We start from the raw sequence: 24029 nt of genomic DNA, 5'->3' as shown, positions 1-24029 counted from the left end.
TAACATTATTATGAGTTATTGAGAAGAAAGTAACTATACAATTATATGTAGACATCTATTTAGTTTTCAGTTTTACTTTTAGTTCTATACGTTGTTCGGTATAAACAAACAAATTTGACCTCTTTTTATATTTCTAAAAATAATCACATCGTTATATAGTACACAAAACATCGGTAAGTATCATAATCTGTTTTAGATACCTTGTCTTATTATGCAATAAGATAACTTATTTTAATATAGTACGATTTTCATATTATATTTGTGTATCAGATTTATTTCTGTCAACGTGTTATCTGTATCCCTGAAATATCATTTCAGGGATAAGAATAAACAATATTAATAAATAGCCCCATGGCTCCACTCCTGTTGGTCGTAGCGTGATGATATATAGCCTATAACCTTCCTCGATAAATGGGCTATCTAACACCGAAAGAATTTTCCAAATCGGACCAGTAGTTCCCGAGATTAGCGCGTTCAAACAAACAAACAAACTCTTCAGCTTTATAATATTAGTATAGATATGAAACCTTTGGTGGAAGACGTGGGTTCGATTGCCGCCTCGTGATCTAGTTTTTTCTATTCTTTAAAGGCTTAGTTTAAAAGTTTATCAGTTAATATATTTTACTGAATGATAAAGCGGTTACTATTTTGTGTAATTATTAAAGTATTTGGAAAGCCTAGTCTCCTATACAATGCCAATTGTAGGTAATGATTCGAATTCTACAACTATTAATTTTTATTTTGAGTGTTTTAAAATAAGATGAATGTATTTTCTTCTTGAATTATACATGTCACAGGTGTACATCACCTGTTTATAATTGACATATGTCATTCAAAATGTCACTCGACTTCTCTCACTATAAAATATAGATTAAACTACTGCGTACTACAATACTGTTACTTATAACAAGAATAAAACCTATTGGCTACTTTAAAATGTTAACATACGGTAAAACTACAATAGTATATCAATTTGCAGATGGGTCGTTAGAAATAACTTGAACTTCACTTCAACGTAATTTGTTTTTTTTTTTTGCTGTAAAATATAACATGCAATTTACAAATATTTTAATTTTTTATAAATAATATTTGAGAATAGAAATGAAAATCTATAGATAGTATAGAGGCGGAATTTAGATAAAAAAGTCTTTATTCTCTGAATTATTGACGAGACAAATAACAATTCGATTTGTGACAAAGCTCAGATACAGAGAAAATAATCCATACTAATATTATAAATGCGAAAGTAACTCTGTCTGTCTGTCTGTTACTCAATCACGCCTGAACTACTGAACCAATTTGCATGAAATTTGGTATAGATATATTTTGATACCCGAGAAAGGACATAGGATAGGTTTTATCCTGGAAATCCTACGGGAACGGGTTTTTCTCTGAAAACGCGGGCGAAGCCGCGGGCGGAAAGCTAGTATATTATAACTATCTTTTATTTTCTACATATTAACATCCAAACCCTAGACAGAGAGTTTCACAACATATTTTTGTAATAAGACCCAGACTCTTGGTCTAAATCTAATAAAATCAACTGAGTCTGAATGTTAGGCTTTAGTAAATGTTTCTTTTTTCTTTTTTTCTTTATTAACTACATTATTACACTACCAGTACAACCTTCTATATATTATTATATCACTAGATTTCAGCCCGCGACTTCACCTGCATTTTCAAAAAAAAACCCGCATATTATGTCTTATTCCGGGTCTTCAGCAACCTACCTACATACCATTTCATAGTTGGTTCAGTAGTATTTGCGTGAAAGAGTAACAAACATCCATACATCGATCCTCACAAACGCATTTATAATATTAGTAGGATATAAAATTCTTGTGTCAAAGCGTTTGTAACGAAACTCCTTCATAAGGATTTTAGCCGATTTTTATGAAATTTGAGTATATTCTGGTCTCAGAAATATCCCAAACTACCTTTTATAATCCCAAAAGGTTTATAATATTTGTTAATATATAGGGCAACGTTTTCCGGGTTAGTCTGAAATAATAATAATACATAAATTGGATTATCTATACTAATATTATAAAGAGGAAAGGTTTGTATGTATGTATGGTTTTCACGCATAAACTACAGAACCGATTACAATTAAATTTAGCACACATATAGAGGGTAACTTGGATTAACATATAGGATAGGTTTTATCCCGGAAATTCCACGGGAATGGGAACTATGCGGGTTTTCCTTTGAAAACGCGGGCAAAGCCGCAGGCGGAAATCTAGTGCCTTATAAATACAAAACAGTTTTGTTAATATACCATGAGCTGTTATCATAATGTAACATTTTCCTGTTGAGGCATTTGATGTTCTAATTATTATTATTAATATTGTATACAATAATTAATTATCATGATATGAAGAATAACAAAAGCTTTAATACAGTTACGTTTATTTGCTAACTTATTTTGTGCTCACAGTTAGAAAACGTTTAGAATTAACGACCTTACCGCCCGCAGTTTCGCCCGCTTTGTCTAAAATCTTCTTGAATCACTCTATCTATTAAAAAAAACCGCATCAAAATCCGTTGCGTAGTTTTAAAAACTTAAGCATACAAAGGGACATAGGGACAGAGAAAGCGACTTTGTTTTATACTATGTAGTGATGATGAAGATTCAAGTCAAAGTTCAAATCTTCAAGAAGTTAGTTAATTTGATTTAGATAAAAAAGCACAAAGTCTCTTTACGAAAATGATTGTAAAGAGTCTATAAATATTCGACAATTTAATATCTTTCTATATTAACTAACACGTGTTAAACTATCTAAAAAAAAACAACAAATAAAATTAACTGTTTTTGCTGTCACTTGTATAACATAATATGTTTTTTAAACTAGATTAATATAACCTCTATCACCTGCTATTTTCCAATAGGGGGAATCGATTGTACACCGTCTAATGCACAAATAAGTGACCTTTGTCACTCACTATACTAATACATATAAATAACTTCTAATGAAACTATAACAGAGAATTGTATGCATAAAGCTACAAATAATTTATTCGTATATTTTAAGTGAAACTTCTTTAGGCACGTTGAGAGTAAAATTTCAAGGTCGCGTCATGTTAATACCGTCACGTCATGGAGTAACGCGATGATTGTGGTATCTTTGAATCTTGCCGAAGAAGTTTCACTTTTGACACGTTTATTCAGCACACACGCTCTTCTTTTAGACAGCACTGTAAATAAAAAGTGCAAATGCTTTCGTGTTTATCTGTATCCAGCCTAACAAAATTATTTAATGATCACTTGTAACTGTTTAAAACATCTAATATAAATATAATGTGGGTCCAAATAAATATTTTCAATATTTTTTCATCACTTGTAACTAGGTTGTAATTCATACATATCTTAAAGATAGATTCACCTAAAACAAATAATATACTTGCGAAAATTACTAAAGAAAGCTACTTACCAAAATACAAAACTTTAGTACTACAGCAAATAAAAACTCCAGACTCGAGTAAAATTGAATCATATTGTTAACACACTCGCAGCACGCGTAGACGAAGCTATCGATTTTATATTTTTATCGTTTCACTACATGTGGTTTATCACACAATAGGCTTAATATGTTAATGTGTAAGACTGTATGGATGTTTGTCGCTCTTTTACGCAAAAACAGCTGTTCGGATCTATATGAAATTTGGTAAAGAGATAGATTATAATCTGGATTAGCATATAGGATACTCTTTATTCAAGTACCGGGTGAAGCCACTGACTAAAGTAGACTAATATTGAATTTATATTTTTGGTTTTATGGCATTCAAATGCTTTATAAATATAAATTTATAAAGAATAGAAAAAATTCGATCACGAGGCGGGACTCGAACCCGCATCCTTCGCGCCATTCCGGGGCGGATGCCTGACCAACTCAGCCACTCGTGACCCGCCAGAGCAATCGAATTTATTCTATTCTTTCAGTTTTATGTGTCTGAAGGGACACACCGCGCGCCATCTATTGAGATGATTAACAACCATTTCAACCAATATGAAGCACTTTTCAGTGAATACAATATTGTAACGATGGAACACGACCTTTTTTGTTGAATTTATATTTTTGGTTTTATGGCATTCAAATGCTTTATAAATATAAATTTATAAAGAATAGAAAAAATTCGATCACGAGGCGGGACTCGAACCCGCATCCTTCGCGCCATTCCGGGGCGGATGCCTGACCAACTCAGCCACTCGTGACCCGCCAGAGCAATCGAATTTATTCTATTCTTTCAGTTTTATGTGTCTGAAGGGACACACCGCGCGCCATCTATTGAGATGATTAACAACCATTTCAACCAATATGAAGCACTTTTCAGTGAATACAATATTGTAACGATGGAACACGACCTTTTTTGTTGAATTTATATTTTTGGTTTTATGGCATTCAAATGCTTTATAAATATAAATTTATAAAGAATAGAAAAAATTCGATCACGAGGCGGGACTCGAACCCGCATCCTTCGCGCCATTCCGGGGCGGATGCCTGACCAACTCAGCCACTCGTGACCCGCCAGAGCAATCGAATTTATTCTATTCTTTCAGTTTTATGTGTCTGAAGGGACACACCGCGCGCCATCTATTGAGATGATTAACAACCATTTCAACCAATATGAAGCACTTTTCAGTGAATACAATATTGTAACGATGGAACACGACCTTTTTTGTTGAATTTATATTTTTGGTTTTATGGCATTCAAATGCTTTATAAATATAAATTTATAAAGAATAGAAAAAATAGAAAAAATTCGATCACGAGGCGGGACTCGAACCCGCATCCTTCGCGCCATTCCGGGGCGGATGCCTGACCAACTCAGCCACTCGTGACCCGCCAGAGCAATCGAATTTATTCTATTCTTTCAGTTTTATGTGTCTGAAGGGACACACCGCGCGCCATCTATTGAGATGATTAACAACCATTTCAACCAATATGAAGCACTTTTCAGTGAATACAATATTGTAACGATGGAACACGACCTTTTTTGTTGAATTTATATTTTTGGTTTTATGGCATTCAAATGCTTTATAAATATAAATTTATAAAGAATAGAAAAAATTCGATCACGAGGCGGGACTCGAACCCGCATCCTTCGCGCCATTCCGGGGCGGATGCCTGACCAACTCAGCCACTCGTGACCCGCCAGAGCAATCGAATTTATTCTATTCTTTTTTTTCTATTCTTTATAAATTTATATTTATAAAGCATTTGAATGCCATAAAACCAAAAATATAAATTCAACAAAAAAGGTCGTGTTCCATCGTTACAATATTGTATTCACTGAAAAGTGCTTCATATTGGTTGAAATGGTTGTTAATCATCTCAATAGATGGCGCGCGGTGTGTCCCTTCAGACACATAAAACTGAAAGAATAGAATAAATTCGATTGCTCTGGCGGGTCACGAGTGGCTGAGTTGGTCAGGCATCCGCCCCGGAATGGCGCGAAGGATGCGGGTTCGAGTCCCGCCTCGTGATCGAATTTTTTCTATTCTTTATAAATTTATAGACTAATATTGGACGTATTTATGCAAAAAGGGACCAACCCACACCGAATCAATTTCGAGAAAATGAGGTTTTTGTGAAAATCGTTTGCAAAAACTATATGTTGTAAAATTTGGGGAAAAAAAGTTGTTAGGCGTGTGTATCATATCGAATCCTTTCTAGGGATACCAGTTGCATGGATTTTTATTAAATTGTTACAAAATAATCGTTAAAAAACCTCTCGGATCCATCTTGCAAAAATACATATTTGTGGGTTGGTTCTATAATGCATAATTAATTTTGGTTTTTATTGTTGCCATAATTAAAGAAAAACGTTAAGCATCCGATCAAAACAGGCTAAATAAAGCAGCGATAGCTCGCTGGAACTAATTGCAACTTACGTATGCCCTTAAAGTAAACAGGGAATATATAAAAATCCTTGATTAGACTTGTCGTACTCTATGGATTGGAAAGCTGGGCAGTGAAGAAGATGGAAGAAAAACAATTGCATTTAGCGAAGATGAGAATGTTGATATGGATGTGTGGGGTGACTAGAATGGATGAAGTAAGGAATTAATATATAAAAAGAAGATTTAAACTGGTTTTATTACAGAAAGATTGTAAGGGAATTGTCTGTCTTGGTATGGACATGTGGTGAGGATAGATGACACGCATATGACTAAGAAAGTGATGGATATGAATGTTGATGGATGCAGAACAAGAGGAAGGCCAAAGGAAAGAGGTGTTAGTGGGCAAAGTTATATTAAGAAAGAAAAAAGAGTAAAATATGCCCTGATATTTCTCAGGAGAATAGAAAAATAAACCGTGTTATACCGACTCTAAATAACATGGATTAAGGACAAGAAGGTCATGACAATATTGTAATAATATCAAAATACATATATTTGTTTCACTTTAATGACACTACTTTTGTATATAACTAAGATACAGTAGACCCATCTTCTGCTTTCATCTGTCTTCATGATAGTGATGATTCATTATGTTTTTATTTTTTTATTTTGAAGAGATTTGTGAAGACAGAGTCTTTTGTTTAAGTCTTTTTACATATTTAATGATTTATATGTAGTTTTCCAGGATATAAACAGCCTTTGTTTTATTGAGCTCAGTACTCAGTACTCAATCGGCCAAAATCGGTAGCTTTGGATGAAAAACTGTGACCAGACACAAAAAAAAATAATGACTGATTTGTTTTACTGTTGGATGGTCAATCATGAATGCTTTAAGCATCCTCGTTAGTTTGAATTGGATCACGGAAAGATTAAAAAAATGGTGTTGAGCGTTTAATACTCTGAAATAACTCTTGCGGGGCTCTGCTTGCTCTGGCCTACAACCATACGTACTCCCGAGGAGAAATTACCGGATTTAAAAAGTATTATGCATCTCATTCCGAGCATACCAAAGCGTTTATTCAAAGATATTGTAGAAGATGATATCAATGGCTTTTCCGGGACTCCCGATTTTGTAGTAATAGATGTTTACTTTTAAGTAGCTACATTTTTTTTTTTGTAAAATTGTAGTATATCAATTTGAGAATTCTTATTTAGTGCTTTTTATAATAAAAACATGATTAAAGTTAAAAAAATAGAACATATAAATCGAATTCAACATAGAACCAAGCCATTTGCTAACTTAAAGGCCGAGAAATTTCATTATGCAAACAAGAACCAAAGTCAGTTGGTTCTGGTTACCTTGAAAACTAATGAAGCTTTTTGTGATAAAATAGAACCAACCAATTTTGGTTCCATCTTGCATAATGAAAGTTGGCGAAATTGGGTTGGTTCCGCAACTGACATGTAAAAAACTGTACTTACAGTTATCAAAGCTCTACCAAATTTTTTGAGAAGGTAGAAAACGTTTTTTTAACACTATCTGTGTACTTAACTCAATTTCACAAAAGATGTGGGTTGGTCCCTTTTTGCATAAATAGGTCCTATTATAACTAACAACGCTTTTAAAATAGTATTTGTAGGCCACCTAGTAATTGCGTGTTAAAATTTCATAATTATTTTTCGTTTTGGAGAGGCCTTGAAAAGGAATAGAGGGATTTATTTATTAAACGTTGCTTTATTGTATATTATTCGTGTTTTCTAGTTATATTTTAGGAAAATTTAACAAATTAGTGAAGTGCTTTCGTAATTTGTAAAATGGCTCTATAAAAATTATTTTCTGGTGTAAAAACTGGCTCAAATTGGTAAAACCTCTAAATACGTATTAGGTATATCATATTTCGATAAAAATATAATCGTTAAATTTCATTTTCTAATGTCTATAAATGAAAGCGTTACAGAAATAGCACATACTATTGACTACCAATATCTCGAACTTTAGGAAAAAACCATTGCCACACACCTAAATTAATAGCTATTATGTGTAGGTATGTAACAAATTGAAGCATTAATTTAATAACACTGTTTATGATAGTTTTGTCACGCATGCCACTAGTTATTACTTTAATTCCATAAACATACTTTATTTACATACATTTACATAGGTACTTTAATTCCATGAACTCAAACATTTATTTATTGAATAACACTTCACTTTTAAATCGTCATAATATCATAGTTTAACCATTTGCCACCAGTTCTTAAAACAGTTTCTACACAGAAGGCAAGAAACTCTAGTTGATCTTTTAAATATCTATTGTCTAAATACATATGTGTGTAACTACAGCCCGAGGCGCTCATTTGCGGTTAACAGTTTAAGGCATTTTCAGTATCGATCGATACTCGCTTAGTGGTATCCTTGGCTTTAATTTAGTCCCGTTGTTCGATATTCCTGTAGTGAAACATTTATCTGAATCTCGCAAGTAAATGTTTTATGCAACACTGTGTATGTTTGTCTTTCTTTCACGTCGTAACCGAGCGATGGGTAGAGAGTGCCATAGGCTTATACTTTTTACCGCGATGAAACACTTATTCCCATGAGAATTTTCCTTTTCCTTGTTGTGCAGATAAATCCGCAGGCGGAAAGCTAGTATTATATACAACTTCTCGACTTTTCGAAAACATCCATCAGGGCTTTACCGGCTTAGTCGCGTAGAATGATCGAGGATCCTTCTTATCTGTTATATATGTATGATATCTTATATATAAAATTCTCGTGTCACAATGTTAGTCTGCATACTCCTCCGAAACGGGTGGACCGATTCTCATGAAATTTTCTGTGCATATCGGGTAAGTCTGAGAATCGGCCAACATCTATTTTTCATATGTACCACGGGCGAAGCCGGGGCGGACCGCTAGTAAATGTATATAAAGTAAATAATATCTTCCATTTTCCACAACTGTAACGTATGTTAATAGCCTTTACTCTTCTTCCAGAATCGTATTTAAACCATCTCAATAACTTTTCAACTTACAAATGATCTTGAATAAACGGACAAAGTTTTAGATCCTCCAAATTTCAGTTATGCTACACTGACTCTAACAAGCATGTCAGCCTCCCCAAAGAGCGACATGGTTGATGCCGAAGTAACAATTCCCTTGGTATCAAAGCTTGTGTTCTCTAACAGCTTTAGCAATCATAATATAGGAATATAGATATATTTCAGTGGAAATAAGCGTGATAAATATTTTATTTTATAAGCCTTCACACAATTATTTTAGTAATCAATTTTATTTCATGAGAACAGCTACGAAAGTAACCAATAGTAGCAATAGCTTTTTAGTTCAACTAAGGTTAATTATAATAATAGGACGTAATATTCCTAGTTCTATTTCACTTTATGTATATATAAATTGGCTTTATTTACCGCCAAAACTAAGCGCTTTCCTATAATCCTTAATACAGTGGCCTAAATGAATAAAAGTTCCCTCTATATCACATGTTTTCTAAGTTCATGTAACCATGGCTAATATTCCGTACAAGACGCAATCTAAAAACGGAAAGATATATCATGCTAGTAATTTTATTAAGAGCTCAGCTTTCCCGGAGTAGTCATGAATAATTCAGCCCCACAATGTCCCAAGACAAACAGGGGTATTATATAAATCCAATACATTTTGCGATTTTTTTTTATTTGTGCACTTGTTTAGGAGCAATGGCGTTATTGAGTTTAGAAGTATTCCAAGAACCTAGCTACATAAAACTGCGTTAGGAACTAGTGATTCCTAATCGTTGTTATACCCAATATATTCAGAAGAATCGTAAGAATATATACATAAAGTAGTATTATTGAATCATGCTAGAATTTCGGTTTATATTGAAGACACAAGTTAGCCTGCTATGTATGTTTAAATTGAAATAAATATTCACTTTCGAGATATTTCAGTTTTCTATGAGACTAGATAAGATTCTCGAAGCAAAACCATGCAAACTAGGTAACAAGAGAACGAAATAATTAGTAGAAAGGTAATTATAATTTCAGTATCATATTACAATTAATATTTTAATGAGGTGAAATATTTTAAAAGCGCAAACTCTTGAGACAAGTTTTAAACCATCTTTATTCGTTTTGCCATAATGTCACCTACAACGTAAGTCATTTTTCTATTAATATGGGTTTTTGTTCTCTCTATTTAAATTAACAACATAACATAAACTAGTATTATATATTACAGTATAACTGGGTCGGCTAATTGCCTTAAACGAATCATATTGCAAACCCATATAAGAGCCTATGACAATCCAATTTCTATATTATGTAGGTATTTAGCGAAATTATATTTATTTACTCTACGTTTATATATGTTTATCCTGTCATTATTTGGATTTAAAATTATAGTTCAAATCCGATGGAACTCTGTTTTGTTAATATTACATGAGGTCTGCTTGTTCGTAGGTTTTTCTCCATTATGGCAGCGAAACTTTTCAGGAAAAGAACATGTTTTACTTGTATAATATTTGTTTTACTGATCTTTTTTGTACATAAGCAAGTAAATAAACATGTACATGTATAAACATGTCTATGTACTTTACAACTGTAACCAATTGTGGTATAAAATAATGGATATAAATGCAATAGAACAAACATGGCTTATTGTTTCTTTGTCTTCCATCAAAATTTTTGTCTAGCTTTCTTCCCACGGCCTCACCCGCATTGTCTAAACTTTAAAACTTAACTAATTGTGTACTCAAACATTTTCTCAAGAACAATTCTTACTAATTGTGTACTCAAACATTTTCTCGTTTCAACAAATCATTGCGTAGTTTAAAGATCGCATACATAGACTGACAGCTGGAAGCGACTGTGTTCTATACTATCTAGTGATATGGCCTTTTTTTTTTTTAAGTGGGGAAATCTTGCATAGATACCCACGGCCTCCGGGGAAGGGGCCGTGGGTTATGTCGGATTCCTACCGACCAAAACCCCACTGTGTTCCGTCAAGCCGCATCAACGACGGGGCTACGGGTATGGTAGAATTATTCCGTGACCCCGTCAGCGGCTGCCCGTCGCCGGGCCAAAACAAATTGTGAGCCAACCAGCTCTAACCTCATGGGGCGGCGTGAGCGGAACACGTCTCACGCCACCACATCTCTCCGGACGATGGACTAAATCATCTAGTGATATGGCCTAGACAATAGACATGTGTTATAGCTTTTATTAGCTCACAGACGATCTAGTTGTAGTATAGGACTTCATTTAATTGTTCCATTATGTCTGGAGTCTTGCACTAGTCGTTCGTGATACTGTATCCGTTTCTTCTTGAAGGACAGTTATAAAGAGTATATTATGTGAAGAATATTTAATATTATTATAATAACTAAGCTGTTGCTAATCGCTATTATATTATCAACTAGCGGTCCGCCCCGGCTTCGCCCGTGGTACATAATATTTACGTTTTCTCTACATAAAAACCATCCTCGTACTTCAAGGAATATAATAAAAAAAGAATTATCGAAATCGGTTCAGCCGTTCTCGAGTTATGCGCTTACCAACACATTTTGCGATTCATTTTTATATATAAGAAGATTACTTCAATTAACAAATATGTGGGTAAACGTAATATTTTTTTTATTTTTTAGTATGCTATTGCTAATCGCTGAATATTAAAATCGTTTTTATAAAAAGTGAAGACACAGCTTTTGTGCTTATAAATTGCACAAAAACATTTCAATTTCAAGTAGAATACATTTTTGAAATTGTAGTTTAATACGGTATTCGACGAATAAGTTTTAACTTTTAACCAAGGATTGAAAAATCGGCCCTTATATTAGTAAATTATCTAGCAGTTCTTGATAGAATAGATATAAGTAGATAGAAAAGATTAGTTTTCTAAAGTCATGATGTAATAAAAAATTGCAGAAATAATATGTTAATGCAATCATAATTTAGCTGACCCATGTAACTTCATCTGCTCACAAAAGGAAATTGTTGTCATTCTTGGAATATTTTCAATTCAATTCTCTTAGATTAAATTGAAAAATGTTACAAGAATTTATAGATAAACTCGTAATCTTTATACATTAGTAGATAGATATTTAAAAAATATAAATATCATAGCATTATATTATACTAGCTGTGCTCAGCGGTTTTACCCGCAGTGCTCCGCTCCTGTTGGTCTTAGCGAGATGATATATAGCCTATAGCCTTCCTCGGTAATTGGGCTATCTAACACGAAATAATTTTTCAAATCGCACCAGTAGTTCCCGATATTAACGCGTTCAAACAAACAAACTCTTCAGCTTTATAATATTAGTATAAATTTAATTAATGATAATTAAAATAACTTAAAAATCGTTCATATTAATATTACCTACGTTACGTTACAGTTTCATATAAAACTGGTTAAAATTATTTAGTACAATTTAATCGGAACTGTATATATTTTAATCTACAATCATTGTGATAGAAAGACAAACAAAACGATGTATTGGAATATCAATCATTCAAATTGCGGGAATTTGAACAGTTAGTTCTGATGCGAAATATTTTGATAAATTCTAACTAATTGTTATTTAAATTGAAATAGATAGTTATGGCCTAGATACTAATTTTCGAGACATAGCGTAGAGTACAAGCTTTATCTATCTTTATATATCTTAATGTTCCTAATTAATAAAAAAGTAGTTTTAAAAAGTAAGGACCTACAGTCTACACATATAATAATATCGAGTACCATTTTCATTTTTCAGTAACATTATATTAAAAGTAGGTACTTAAAATAATTAATGAATTTGTTGGATGGATGTTTATTGCTCTGTCACGCTAAAATAAACGACCGATTTAGATGAAATTGAGCAAGCAAGTAGGTACTAAGAATAATTACACAGTCTAATTTTAACTCGGTAACTGCGAGTGGATTTAATTTATATACAGAGAAGGATATTTTTAATCTAATATAGCTTTTAAATCTTCAGAAACAACACGAAGTTATAAACGAATTTAATCTCTTTCATATATTTACGTATTATGTATTAAAATATACCAAACCACAAATAGGGAAGATACGAATTAATCATCTATACTAATATTATAAAGCTGAAGAGTTTGTTTGTTTGTTTGTTTGTTTGTTTGAACGCACTAATCTCGGGAACTACTGGTCCGATTTGAAAAATTCTTTCGGTGTTAGATAGCCCATTTATCGAGGAAGGTTATAGGCTATATTTCATCACGCTACGGGCAACAGGAGAGGAGCCACGGGGGTGAAACCGCGCGGAGCAGCTAGTGTTAAATAACAACGAGTTCACCGTGTTTTAGTTAATTGTTTTATTGCGTCTAATTTTGCTCGTATCGTATGAAAATGGGATGACAAAACTTCGCTACATGTTGTTTTTATAAATTTAAGGATCCTTCCAAAAAAAAGTGCAATGCAAAAAAAATATTCTAAATACGTTAATAAGATCGATTTCCCTGAAAGCTTTGCTAATTATTATAGCACTAAATTTTCAATCAAACAATCTTTTCTTATTTATTCGTTCGAAAACTTAATATTGTTATCTATTAATAGTATACATGCACACATCGGTAACATAAAATTATTTTTACACAAACACAATAAATCGTTAACTTAAATTTCACGCACTTTCAAAAGATAATGAACAATCGCATCAAAATTTTCCATATTTCATAAACATTGTAATAAACAATACAAAAATGAAATATTCAAAGTTTATTTTACACCGGCCATAACTCATCCTCTTAAATTGAAATCCATAAATATCCTACTTCCTACTAATATTATAGATGCGTAAGTTTGTGAGGATGTGTGTGTGTGTGTTTGTTACTCTTTCACGCAAATACTACTGAATCGATTACAATGAAATTAAGCACACATATAGAGGGTAACTTGGATTAACACATAGGATAGGTTTTATCCCAGAAATCCTTCGGGAACGGGAACTATGCGGGTTTTTCTTTGAAAACGCGGACGAAGCCGCGGGTGGAAAGATAGTAATACTATAATAACGGTGTGTAAAAGTGTTTATTGAAGCGGTTCAAACGAGCTATCAAAGCTACATAGCTAATAAAAGCTCAGTAGCTTAACTCGACTGGATATTATATGAATTTTATTATCGCCTAGTTTACTGTCGTGATATAAATGTGAAGCTTGAATAATAAAGCATTTTCACCTTCTGATTATAATTAATATTACCTGTGCTTCAAAAATACATATAGTAATAACGAACATCTGTATTCTGATATGAAAACAACGATAGGTATATACCAATATCAACGTCATACATAGAAGGAATACTTTAACATACATACGCAGAGACAACCCACAGCATATTTTAGGCACATAGGTTATAAAATTATTATCACTATACTGAAGGTTTAGGTAGGTAGAATTTAGGCTCATATTTCGATTCAAATTTAAATTAATTTGAAATTACGCTTAGTTCATTTAGTGTTTGTTCAAATTGTGGTTACAAATATATTATATCAAGTGACGTCATCAAGCATGGTTATGGTTAGATTAATGGGTCGGATAATTTGAACTAGTTACTGATGTATATCATTTGCTATTTATAATTCTATTTTTACCCTCTTATCCATCGTTTATAATCTTTATTTTAACAAGCACGAGCACGTTATAAAAACACATTATGAAATATTAAATTGTCAAAAGCATTTACAAATCCAACAACATACAACCAGAAAGTACACATTACCTTACCGAAATGAAACCACTCAAATATATTCGCGTGTAATATCAATAAAGGTGATGCAAATAACGCTGAGACATTTTAATATTTACCCACAAATTTCATTTGTTACAGGATGCGGGAGTACGTAGAGGAAAATGAGAAGAACGATCCTCTCATACACGCCCCCGATAAGAAAAACAACCCTTGGGCTGAAAAAGGAAAATGTATCATCATGTAACAATCCATAAAAACAAATAAGTAAAAAATAAATTCTAAACCATACTGTTTGGCTCCAATTCGAACAACGCGTCTGGTCGTAGGATAAAATTATTCATTGACAAGTGACACTTGTAGAACCTGATCCGCAACAACTCCGAAAAAAGCGAAAGATATAAATCAATTTATATAAACCAGCATGAAGGAATATGAATGATATCTAATCTATGAAACTGCCAGACAATATAAGGATACATAGAATCGTAGTGGATGAGTCCATCGGTCAACGTAGAATACCTAAGATAAGCATCATTTGATCATTATGTTCACCAATATAATCTAGTCCTTATTCTATAATGTAAAGAATGTACATTTTGACTGTGCGCGACGCAAGGATGTACTTATGAGTGTTTTTAAAAGGATTAAAATGGTTGTAAATACGTTAAATTTTGTATTTCTAGAGATAGAAAGTTTGGTAAAGCCGAATAGAAAGGGAACGATCAACGTTGGATGCGTAAATTGTAAATTTAATTGTAACGTATATTGACAACCAATGTTTTATGTTACGAGATGAGATTTTAATTTTATCAGCGTGGAAGCCTCGAGAACGTTCGAACAAACTTTTGTTGAATTGACCTCCCAAGAATCCATTCCTCTTCACGCAAACAGCAACTTCCTCTATGAAATTTGCGTGCAATCGTTATGGATTCTAGTACAAACTAACTAAACTCAGTTGGAACTCGATTGTAAAACTTCGCTCAGTTCGAAACTATTGTATTTTTATCGTCTCCACTAGAAACTTTGCCATCGCAACTAAATAGGAGAGTGAAATTAAATGTAAAGATTCATTGAGCTCATGAATCTTTGTATTTAAAAGAAAAACATTTTAATTATTATTCATTAAATATATAGGGTATAATCGCACATCACAACTTACCATCTATTTGCCTAATCACGGAATTAAGAAAGCTGTTGAGGAATTTAAAGTAGATATCGGCAATAAATACGAAGTAGTGGAGGTGTTAAATGAGGACATGTTAAACGTAGTTGAGTTAAATATTAAAGTTAAGGTAACTCATAAATAAATGCGACATAATCTTAATCAATCGATCTAATTATAAGCCGACTTAGGATAATTTTTTATGAAGACAGGTACACTCCGCAGTGCCATTATCTAGTAAAGCTTCTAATTCTCTTAGCGATCTATCTTCTATGCTCCTGTATTTCTATATATATCCTTAATCTTATGGCCGTTCAATTCGACCTAATTTACCATTTCGTATGATTTTGAAATCAGTTCTATCCCAAACATTAAAATTTAGACGTTAAAAACTACTATCAAATACAATTTTAAATCTAGCACTTGATTAGAATAGAGTTAATTCAAAATTTAAATTGAAATAAATTACCTAAGTCACGCGTTTCACTAAAATGAGCTATCGTAGTTTCCAAAATAAACTTCTTCTAAATTATATCTAAGGTAAACTCGGATTTGATGCTCTCGTAATTTTTTGATCACTGGTGACCGAATTCACACCAGATATCAAAAAATTGGGAGCAATTATTTCAAGTAGAACTAATCTAACATTCCATTAAAAGGATTTCAATCCTATCTTTAATTAAATAGAGAATGCATAAACTTACGCACTGTAGGTGAAATTAGATTAAAGTTAAAATGTAACCTTTAAAACTTATATGATAAAAGTACCTTCCTCCTTACCATATCTAGACATGAACTATGAAGAATCATTCTGGCTGTGAGTAATATCCATTTATTTAGATGCTTCATCATTAGAGTCAGAATCAATTTTGCTAATACCGACAATAAATATTTAATCATTAATTATTGTTTAGACGTTGGCATCTAACCTCACGATGAACCCGAGTCAATTTTTGATACGTACGCATTTTCTAGCTCATCTTCTGTATCTGATCTCCGTTCTTCTCTTCCTTTTGTTTGCATTTCATCTGTCCTTCTAGCTCCATAATGATAAGTTTAGAAGTTTAGAGTTATTCGTAGTTGTAATTATAATTAACATAAGAAATGAAATCAAAGTTGTTTGTTAACTTATACGATAAAGGTTGCAATTCAGAGAATTAGCCGTAGACATAATTAAAATGAAATAAAACGCGTTCGTTTAAAATGTATTGAATAAATTTAGGGATTTTGCGAGAGCGGTACGAGTATGAGCGTTGACAAAGTTTCCAATTACATTGTTTATTTTTGTTTCAATCGAAACGTTCTCAAGGCTTCCAGCTTTATTTATGTTGTTAATTTATCTTGAATTGTCTTTAAATCCTGTTTTATTTAGTTAAGTTTGATGATACCAAAGAATTGTCTTGAATTTTGAGGGGCACCTTTTGTCCCTTGTAACCGAGCGTTATGATGACGACTTCGATTTCCATTTATCTACTTATAATGAATAACTCAGCCGGTAATTTTAACGGATTATTCAAAAATTTAATAACTAGGTAAGGTGATATTGGAAATGATTTTTTTAGAATCAATAGGCTAAGGTATTATATGTTATTAATATTATGTAATCAGTAATCACTGAAATATAATAAAAACTGCATTGGTTTGTTTTATTTCAACCCGCTGAACTAAGTACCTGAATTTCCTATGAAAAGGAACAAAAGATAACAATCGGTTATAATAAGGCTTGATATGTTGGTCTGAAATTGGAAACCCATTCAATTCTGAACAATACAAGCGTGCGAAACAATCCTGTTTACGCTGTTTAATTGAAACGCTATTAATCTGTTCTTAAGTGGTCTGCGATAGAATTAAGTTCTTTGAATGAGTATTCAAATGTACTAGAAATTGACTAGAAATAAATAATTTATATACCGCTTATTCCGAAACTGTTCTTGGGAAAAAAAGAAATCATTTATAGATACTTTTTTACATGTCATCACCACATAATAATAACGTTTCCAACAAAATTAATGCATTTCTATTATCTGAAGAACAAATTGAAATAACAATAATACCACAATATATTATATCTACGTAATAAGATAAAGTTTATGTAACTATAACGAATTTAAGGATGTGCTGTGAACGTGCCTGAATGGCCTGAACTAAAGCAGACAACTCAATTTCCATTTATTTATACGATTTAATGTGAAGTCACGATCAGGTATTGTTCCAAGGAAACTCAATCAGGCATTGCGACAGTGTTAGATAAGCAAGAGACAGATAATTTACCGACAAGACTGTAGTTTCTATATTATAGTTCAAACAGATTTATTTGTGGAAATATGGAAAATATTGATGGTATGTATGTGTTGTTTAAAAATTATACAAACGTGAGGGTATACAAGGTATTGTTAATATAAAAGGAGTAGAGTTGTGTGTGTGTTCTTTGTTTTAATGAATAGCTTCTGAAAGTGTCTACAGATGACAACTGATTAATCTTCTTATATATAAAAATGAATCGCAAAATGTGTTGGTAAGCGCATAACTCAAGAACGGCTGAACCGATTTCGATAATTCTTTTTTTATTATATTCCTTGAAGTACGAGGATGGTTCTTATGTAGAGAAAACGTAAACATGTACCACGGGCGAAGCCGGGGCGGACCGCTAGTTGTTAATATAAAAGGAGTAAATAGTTGTGTGTGTGTTCTTTGTTTTAATGAATAGCTTCTGAAAGTTTCTACAGATTATAACAACTGTTGAATTATTAATAACAAAATAAAGAACATACTTAATTCAATTATTTTGACATGAAGACACATTAAAATTTAATTATTATTTGTCAAGGTCATATAAAACCTAGAAATAACAATACATTCTAGTACTTATCTCTACTAATGTTATAAAGCTGAAGAGTTTGTTTGTTTGAACGCGCTAATCTCGGGAACTACTGGTTTGAAAAATTATTTCGGTGTTAGATGGCCCATTTATCGAGGAAGGCTATAGGCTACAGGCTATATATCATCTCGTTATGTTATTATATAATTATATACATAAACCTAACTTGTAATGCCTTCGCATTTGCATTATGGAAAGAAAAAAATGTCATCCCACACTACGCCTGAAACTAATGGAGTAACAGAAAAAGGCATATTTTCCTAAAGTGCCATAATTTTCCTCATTCACGCTTGCTAATGGAAGACGTAACGTATTTCATGCTTTTCAACGAAAAAAGTTATAGAAATCATTGTATACCTACTTAATGTACTACTAGTTCTTCCTGACTGCCTGGATTTGCTATCACCTATGGGTAAATATAGAAATAATAATATAGGGTAAGTAACTATATAATATTATGTCACTCGGAAATTATATAAATTTCTAACGAAGAGAAGTATTTCGAAATGGGTTAGTATTTTTTGATATTATTACAAACAAGGGCAGCATTCTTCTTTAAAATAAAGTAGTGTGAAAGTTTATATTAAAGTTATAGAGTAAGTAGTCTAGACATGTTTATATACAAAATGGAATAACTACTTTTATTTGATTTATCGACGCTTTCTTGGAGCATTATTAAAAATGAACAAAAGTACATGCAGTAGTTGCGTGATCACTACATAGTATAAAACAAAGTCGCTTTCTCTGTCCCTATGTCCCTTTGTATGCTTAAATCTTTAAAAATACGCAAGGGATTTTAATGCAGTTTTTTTTAATAGATAGAGTGATTCAAGAGGAAGGTTTTAGTATATAATTTATTAGGTTTTAGACAAAGCGGGCGAAGCCGCGGGCGGTAAGCTAGTTTTATATAAAAATTAGGTACATTCTTATTATTTATATAGGTACGTTTCTGTATATTTATTGGGCAAATACATCTATTTCAATGATTGATTTTCTTCTGCACATAGGAGATAAACTATCTTGACTTTTCATTATTTTCTTCTAGATTGATCTAGAAAATTTCGGCTGGGATATTTTCTTGCTGTTTACTGAACAGAAGCTGGAGTCTTTGAATTCGTAAGTATTATAGACAGGTGAGTAATATCTTTATTTGAATTTTACATAATATTGTTTTTATTAGAGACCATTGCGATGTTTATCAAAATTTTATCTTAAGAGTAAATAATCACTTTTATTTCACAGAGTTTCTTCTTTTGTCTATGTTTAACACATGACTATTTTAGATAATACTAGATTTCCGCCCGCGGCTTCGCCCGCGTTTTCAAAGGAAAACCCGCATAGTTCCCGTTCCCGTGGGATTTCCGGGATAAAACCTATCCTATGTGTTAATCCAAGTTACCCTCTATATGTGTGCTAAATTTCATTGTAATCGGTTCAGTAGTTTTTACGTGAAAGAGTAACAAACATCCATACATCCATACATCCATACATCCATACATCCATACATCCATACAAACTTTCGCCTTTATAATAGTATTAAGATATTGTGTAGGTCCTAAAGTAAACTTTACTAGCGACATAAATATTAAATATTATAAAATTATGTTATTATTAATAGTACTTGATAAAATATTTACAGTACATAATATATTCCCCAACGTAAAAAAAAATCAACCAAAGGGTTAAACATATCCTGCAATACAAACTAACTTACTAATTTTAATAGCTGCCATTAGTTCAAAATTTTATCTATTTCAATGCGGTTACTCAGCTAGATTGAGATATGTATCGGAACTCAGCATTCAACAGTATCTTATTTGCCGTTATATTAAACCCAGGAGAGATAAACATCCCACTGATCTATACTGATAGGCCGATTCAATTGAATATTTTGGGAATAGGGTTGTCAACAAATTAATTAAATAAAACTAAAAAATATTAAGAATAAAAACAGTTGACTGACCGGTTGGCTTGGTTGGTAGTGTTCCTGCCTTCCAAGCCAGAGGTCGTGGGTTCGATTCCCAACCGGGGCAAATATTTGTGTGATGAACATAGGTGTTTGCTCTGTGTCTGGGTGTTAATTATCTATATAATTTATAACTAAGTATTTATCAGCCATCTGGTATCCATAACACAAGCGAAAGCTTAGTATGGAATCAGATCGTGCCGTGTGTGAAAATTCGTCCTGAAATATTTATTTATTTATTTTGTGAATGTCTGATTTTGGTGAGTGATTCAAGCTCCATCTATAACTAAAAAATGTAATAATACATTTCTCATGTCACAGTGTCTGTAACCAAGCTGTAACCAAACTCCTACGAACGTTCTTTGTAAGTTTTTTTTGTGTATATGAGTAAAAATAGATTACAAACTGTTTTTTGTACCTCGAAAATTATAATATAACAAGTAACACCAATGTGTAGTTCAGCCAGTTTAATTATTTTTATCCGAGAAATTGTTTTAGAAGCGAACGTAAAATAATCTTAATCCTATCTTGTTCATTTCCATAATAAAACTATAACGAGTTTAATTCGCGAAATCATGAAAAAGTGTGTAGATACATAGAGCGAACATTGAAAAATATTACTTTTATTTTCATAATTCCGTGTTGATAGCCCTTCTCTGACTTCTTATTGATGGTGGCTCAGCTATTCGCGGCTGACATAACAAATAATCAGAGTTAGACTATTTTAGTACTGAAAATAACGCACATGCTGCTATAAAATATTAGAATAAGAGTGAAGACATTAAAATTATATTACAACTAGCGGTCCGCCCCGGCTTCGCCCGTGGTACATATGAAAAATAGATGTTGGCCGATTCTCAGACTTACCCGATATGCACAGAAAATTTCATGAGAATCGGTCCACCCGTTTCGGAGGAGTATGCAGACTAACATTGTGACACGAGAATTTTATATATAAGATAAGGTTGTATTATATTACAATAAGGTTGTTTCGTTACCGTGTAATTGATCGTGGTGTCTATTATCGATGTTTGGCACAGAGTATGCAAACAAAGGTTGTCAAATTATTTTGCAACTGTCATGCACCACGACAGTCGAGACCTTAATCTGTGGTCGACACTTGTACTTCCGTATTCGATCGAGCCGCTCCTCTGCTGTGCGCGCGCGGCGGCTATTGAAACACGTGTATCGCATCGGATGATTGGGCGCAAATTCATCGAGTGCTGCAGCATCTCCAAGGTACGTGGTGCATTGTTTTTGCTGCTCACTATTTCCGAACATCGATTTTGTGTTAACGTAATTTTCCCTAATGTAGTAGAAGCCACCCGCTATTTCGGCTTGGTGCGATTCTACATTATTTCTGGTGCCGAAACCAGGGATTTGCGTATCAATTATCATATTCAAAAGCTTATGGTATTACTGGTCACACGTAATTCATAATCTAAAATCAAATTCAATTCCGTTCGTATTAGGTTCTTTGTTTAACAAAGTAGGAAGTTGTTATAAGATCTATTTAAGCAAACACTTATTTTATCGGTGCTTAAATTCAACGGCTTAAAACAATTTCATATTCTAAAACTTAATACATATTCAGAAGTACAAGTCAAAAGTGTTTAATTATTGTAGGAACTAGTTAAGCAATCACATATTTCATCGGTGCTTAATTTTACTTCGGCCTATAGTAATTTCACATTCCAAAACATAATTCATTCACGTTACAGTTTATCCTAACTACATAACTAATATTAAAACGTAATATTAGGTTAAATCGTAATATAAAATAATTTCATTTTATATTAACACTCGGGGGTAAATTGACAATCGAACGTCGAACATTCCAGCGGCTCGCGCAGCGCATCATCACTTTAACTTGTTATTGAAAGTTATAATCTGTATTCATTCACATTACCGTTTCATGCGATTTTCATCCTTAACTTCATATGCGTAAAGGTGAAATAATAATTTCATTGTTTCATTTTATTTCATTGTTTGAAAAATTACATCGAAGATTAACTTTGTTATTTAATTGTTTGTGTTTAAACGTTTTTACATTTTGTTTATTCGATATATAAATTTAAATTTAACAAGATGTCTTCATTAACTAAACATTCAACTCGGAAGTTAGGTTCTTTGAAAAAATTAAAATCTAAATCGGTGGATGAATATTATACGACTAAGGACTTATCGACATTGCGTAGAAAACGTACTATAGCGCTTAAAAGATTATCGAAGGCGTTAGAAATAGGTAATGCAGCTTTGAGTGATCGTTCACAATACGACCTATTTTTATCGTATCATCAGGAAATTAAACAAATCGTTTCAAATTTCGAAAATGCTCATTTTAATATACTCGATCTGTCGGACGACGCGGATAATGAATCTGAAATTGAGGAACAATTCGATGAATTATATTTTCAGATACAGTCTATTTATATTAGTTTAACTAAACATGATACAAATAATTCGATTAACTCGAACATCAATTCATCGAATATCCGTTTACCTAAAATTACATTGCCACATTTTTCGGGCAATATCAAGCAGTGGCCTGTGTTTTATGATACGTTTAATTCTTTAATTCATAACTCAACGTCAATTTCGGACACGGAAAAGTTTCATTATTTAATTTCTTCTCTTAGCGGGGATGCGTTATCGGTGGTTAAGGCGTTCCCTATGACTCACGAATATTATCGCGACGCGTATGAAGCTCTTATTAATCGCTATAAATGTAAACGAACATTAGCTTTTACTTGTTGGCAAGATATTTTAAACACTAACTTCATGCATAACAACGCAACTGAGTTTCAAAAGTCACTCGACTTATTCGATGAAAATTTAAATATTTTAAAATCTATTGAGTTACCGATAGATCGTTGGGATTTTATTTTAGTTTACCATATTTTATCAAAATTAGACAAGAACTTACGCCGCGATTTTGAGGAGAAATATTCTAACGTGGAGTTGCCGTCTTATGATCAATTGAAGGGTTTTTTGCGTTCCAAATGCGAAGCCTTATTACGAGATACACATTTTTCTGGTGTGAACAAATCTTTAAAGCCTTCGACTACTCAAAATCAATCAACGAAACGTTTCAATTCAAATGCACTTGTTGCTATGAACAATAGATGTAATTCGAACGATAAGTCTAAAGTTTATTCAAGTAGCTGCGCGTATTGCCATAAGTCGCATTCTATTTTTTCTTGTCAAGATTTTATTAGTAAATCGATTGACGATCGTATGGCTATTGCCACTCAAAACAATTGGTGCTTTAATTGCCTGAAGCCATCACATCAATTAAAAAATTGCAAATCTATTTTTTCGTGTCGTATGTGTAAGCGTAAACATCACACCTTACTCCATCGCGATCATAACACTAAGATCGAATCAAATCAAATCGGGTCGTCGCTGGTGTCAAGGTCACATTCGAATCATACAGTGCTGTTAGCCACAGCTATCGTTCAGGTTAAGGATGCTTCAGGTAAT

The 24029-nt window shown here is 32.7% G+C and overlaps 1 protein-coding gene across 4 annotated transcripts in view; it reads left to right on the top strand.

Annotated features, from left to right (window-relative positions):
* The window catches only part of Ggamma30A (guanine nucleotide-binding protein subunit gamma-e), a 36543-nt gene extending 19205 nt beyond the window's left edge, over positions 1 to 17338 (top strand). For all 4 annotated transcript variants that reach the window (XM_089697946.1, XM_089697948.1, XM_089697947.1 and 1 more), the window contains one exon: positions 14679 to 17338. In XM_089697946.1, coding sequence (XP_089554072.1) covers positions 14679 to 14784 — 106 coding nt within the window. In that variant the 3' untranslated portion in view covers positions 14785 to 17338. The remainder of the gene's footprint in view (positions 1 to 14678) is intronic.
* The last annotated feature ends 6691 nt before the right edge of the window (positions 17339 to 24029 follow it).

This window comes from Colias philodice, chromosome 8, assembly GCF_061535455.1.
Source record: "Colias philodice isolate Cphi_HAF_F1 chromosome 8, ilColPhil1 Martin Lab GWU primary, whole genome shotgun sequence".
Classification (NCBI taxonomy): Eukaryota; Metazoa; Arthropoda; class Insecta; order Lepidoptera; family Pieridae; genus Colias; species Colias philodice.
This window is presented reverse-complemented; position numbering and strand designations above follow the sequence as displayed.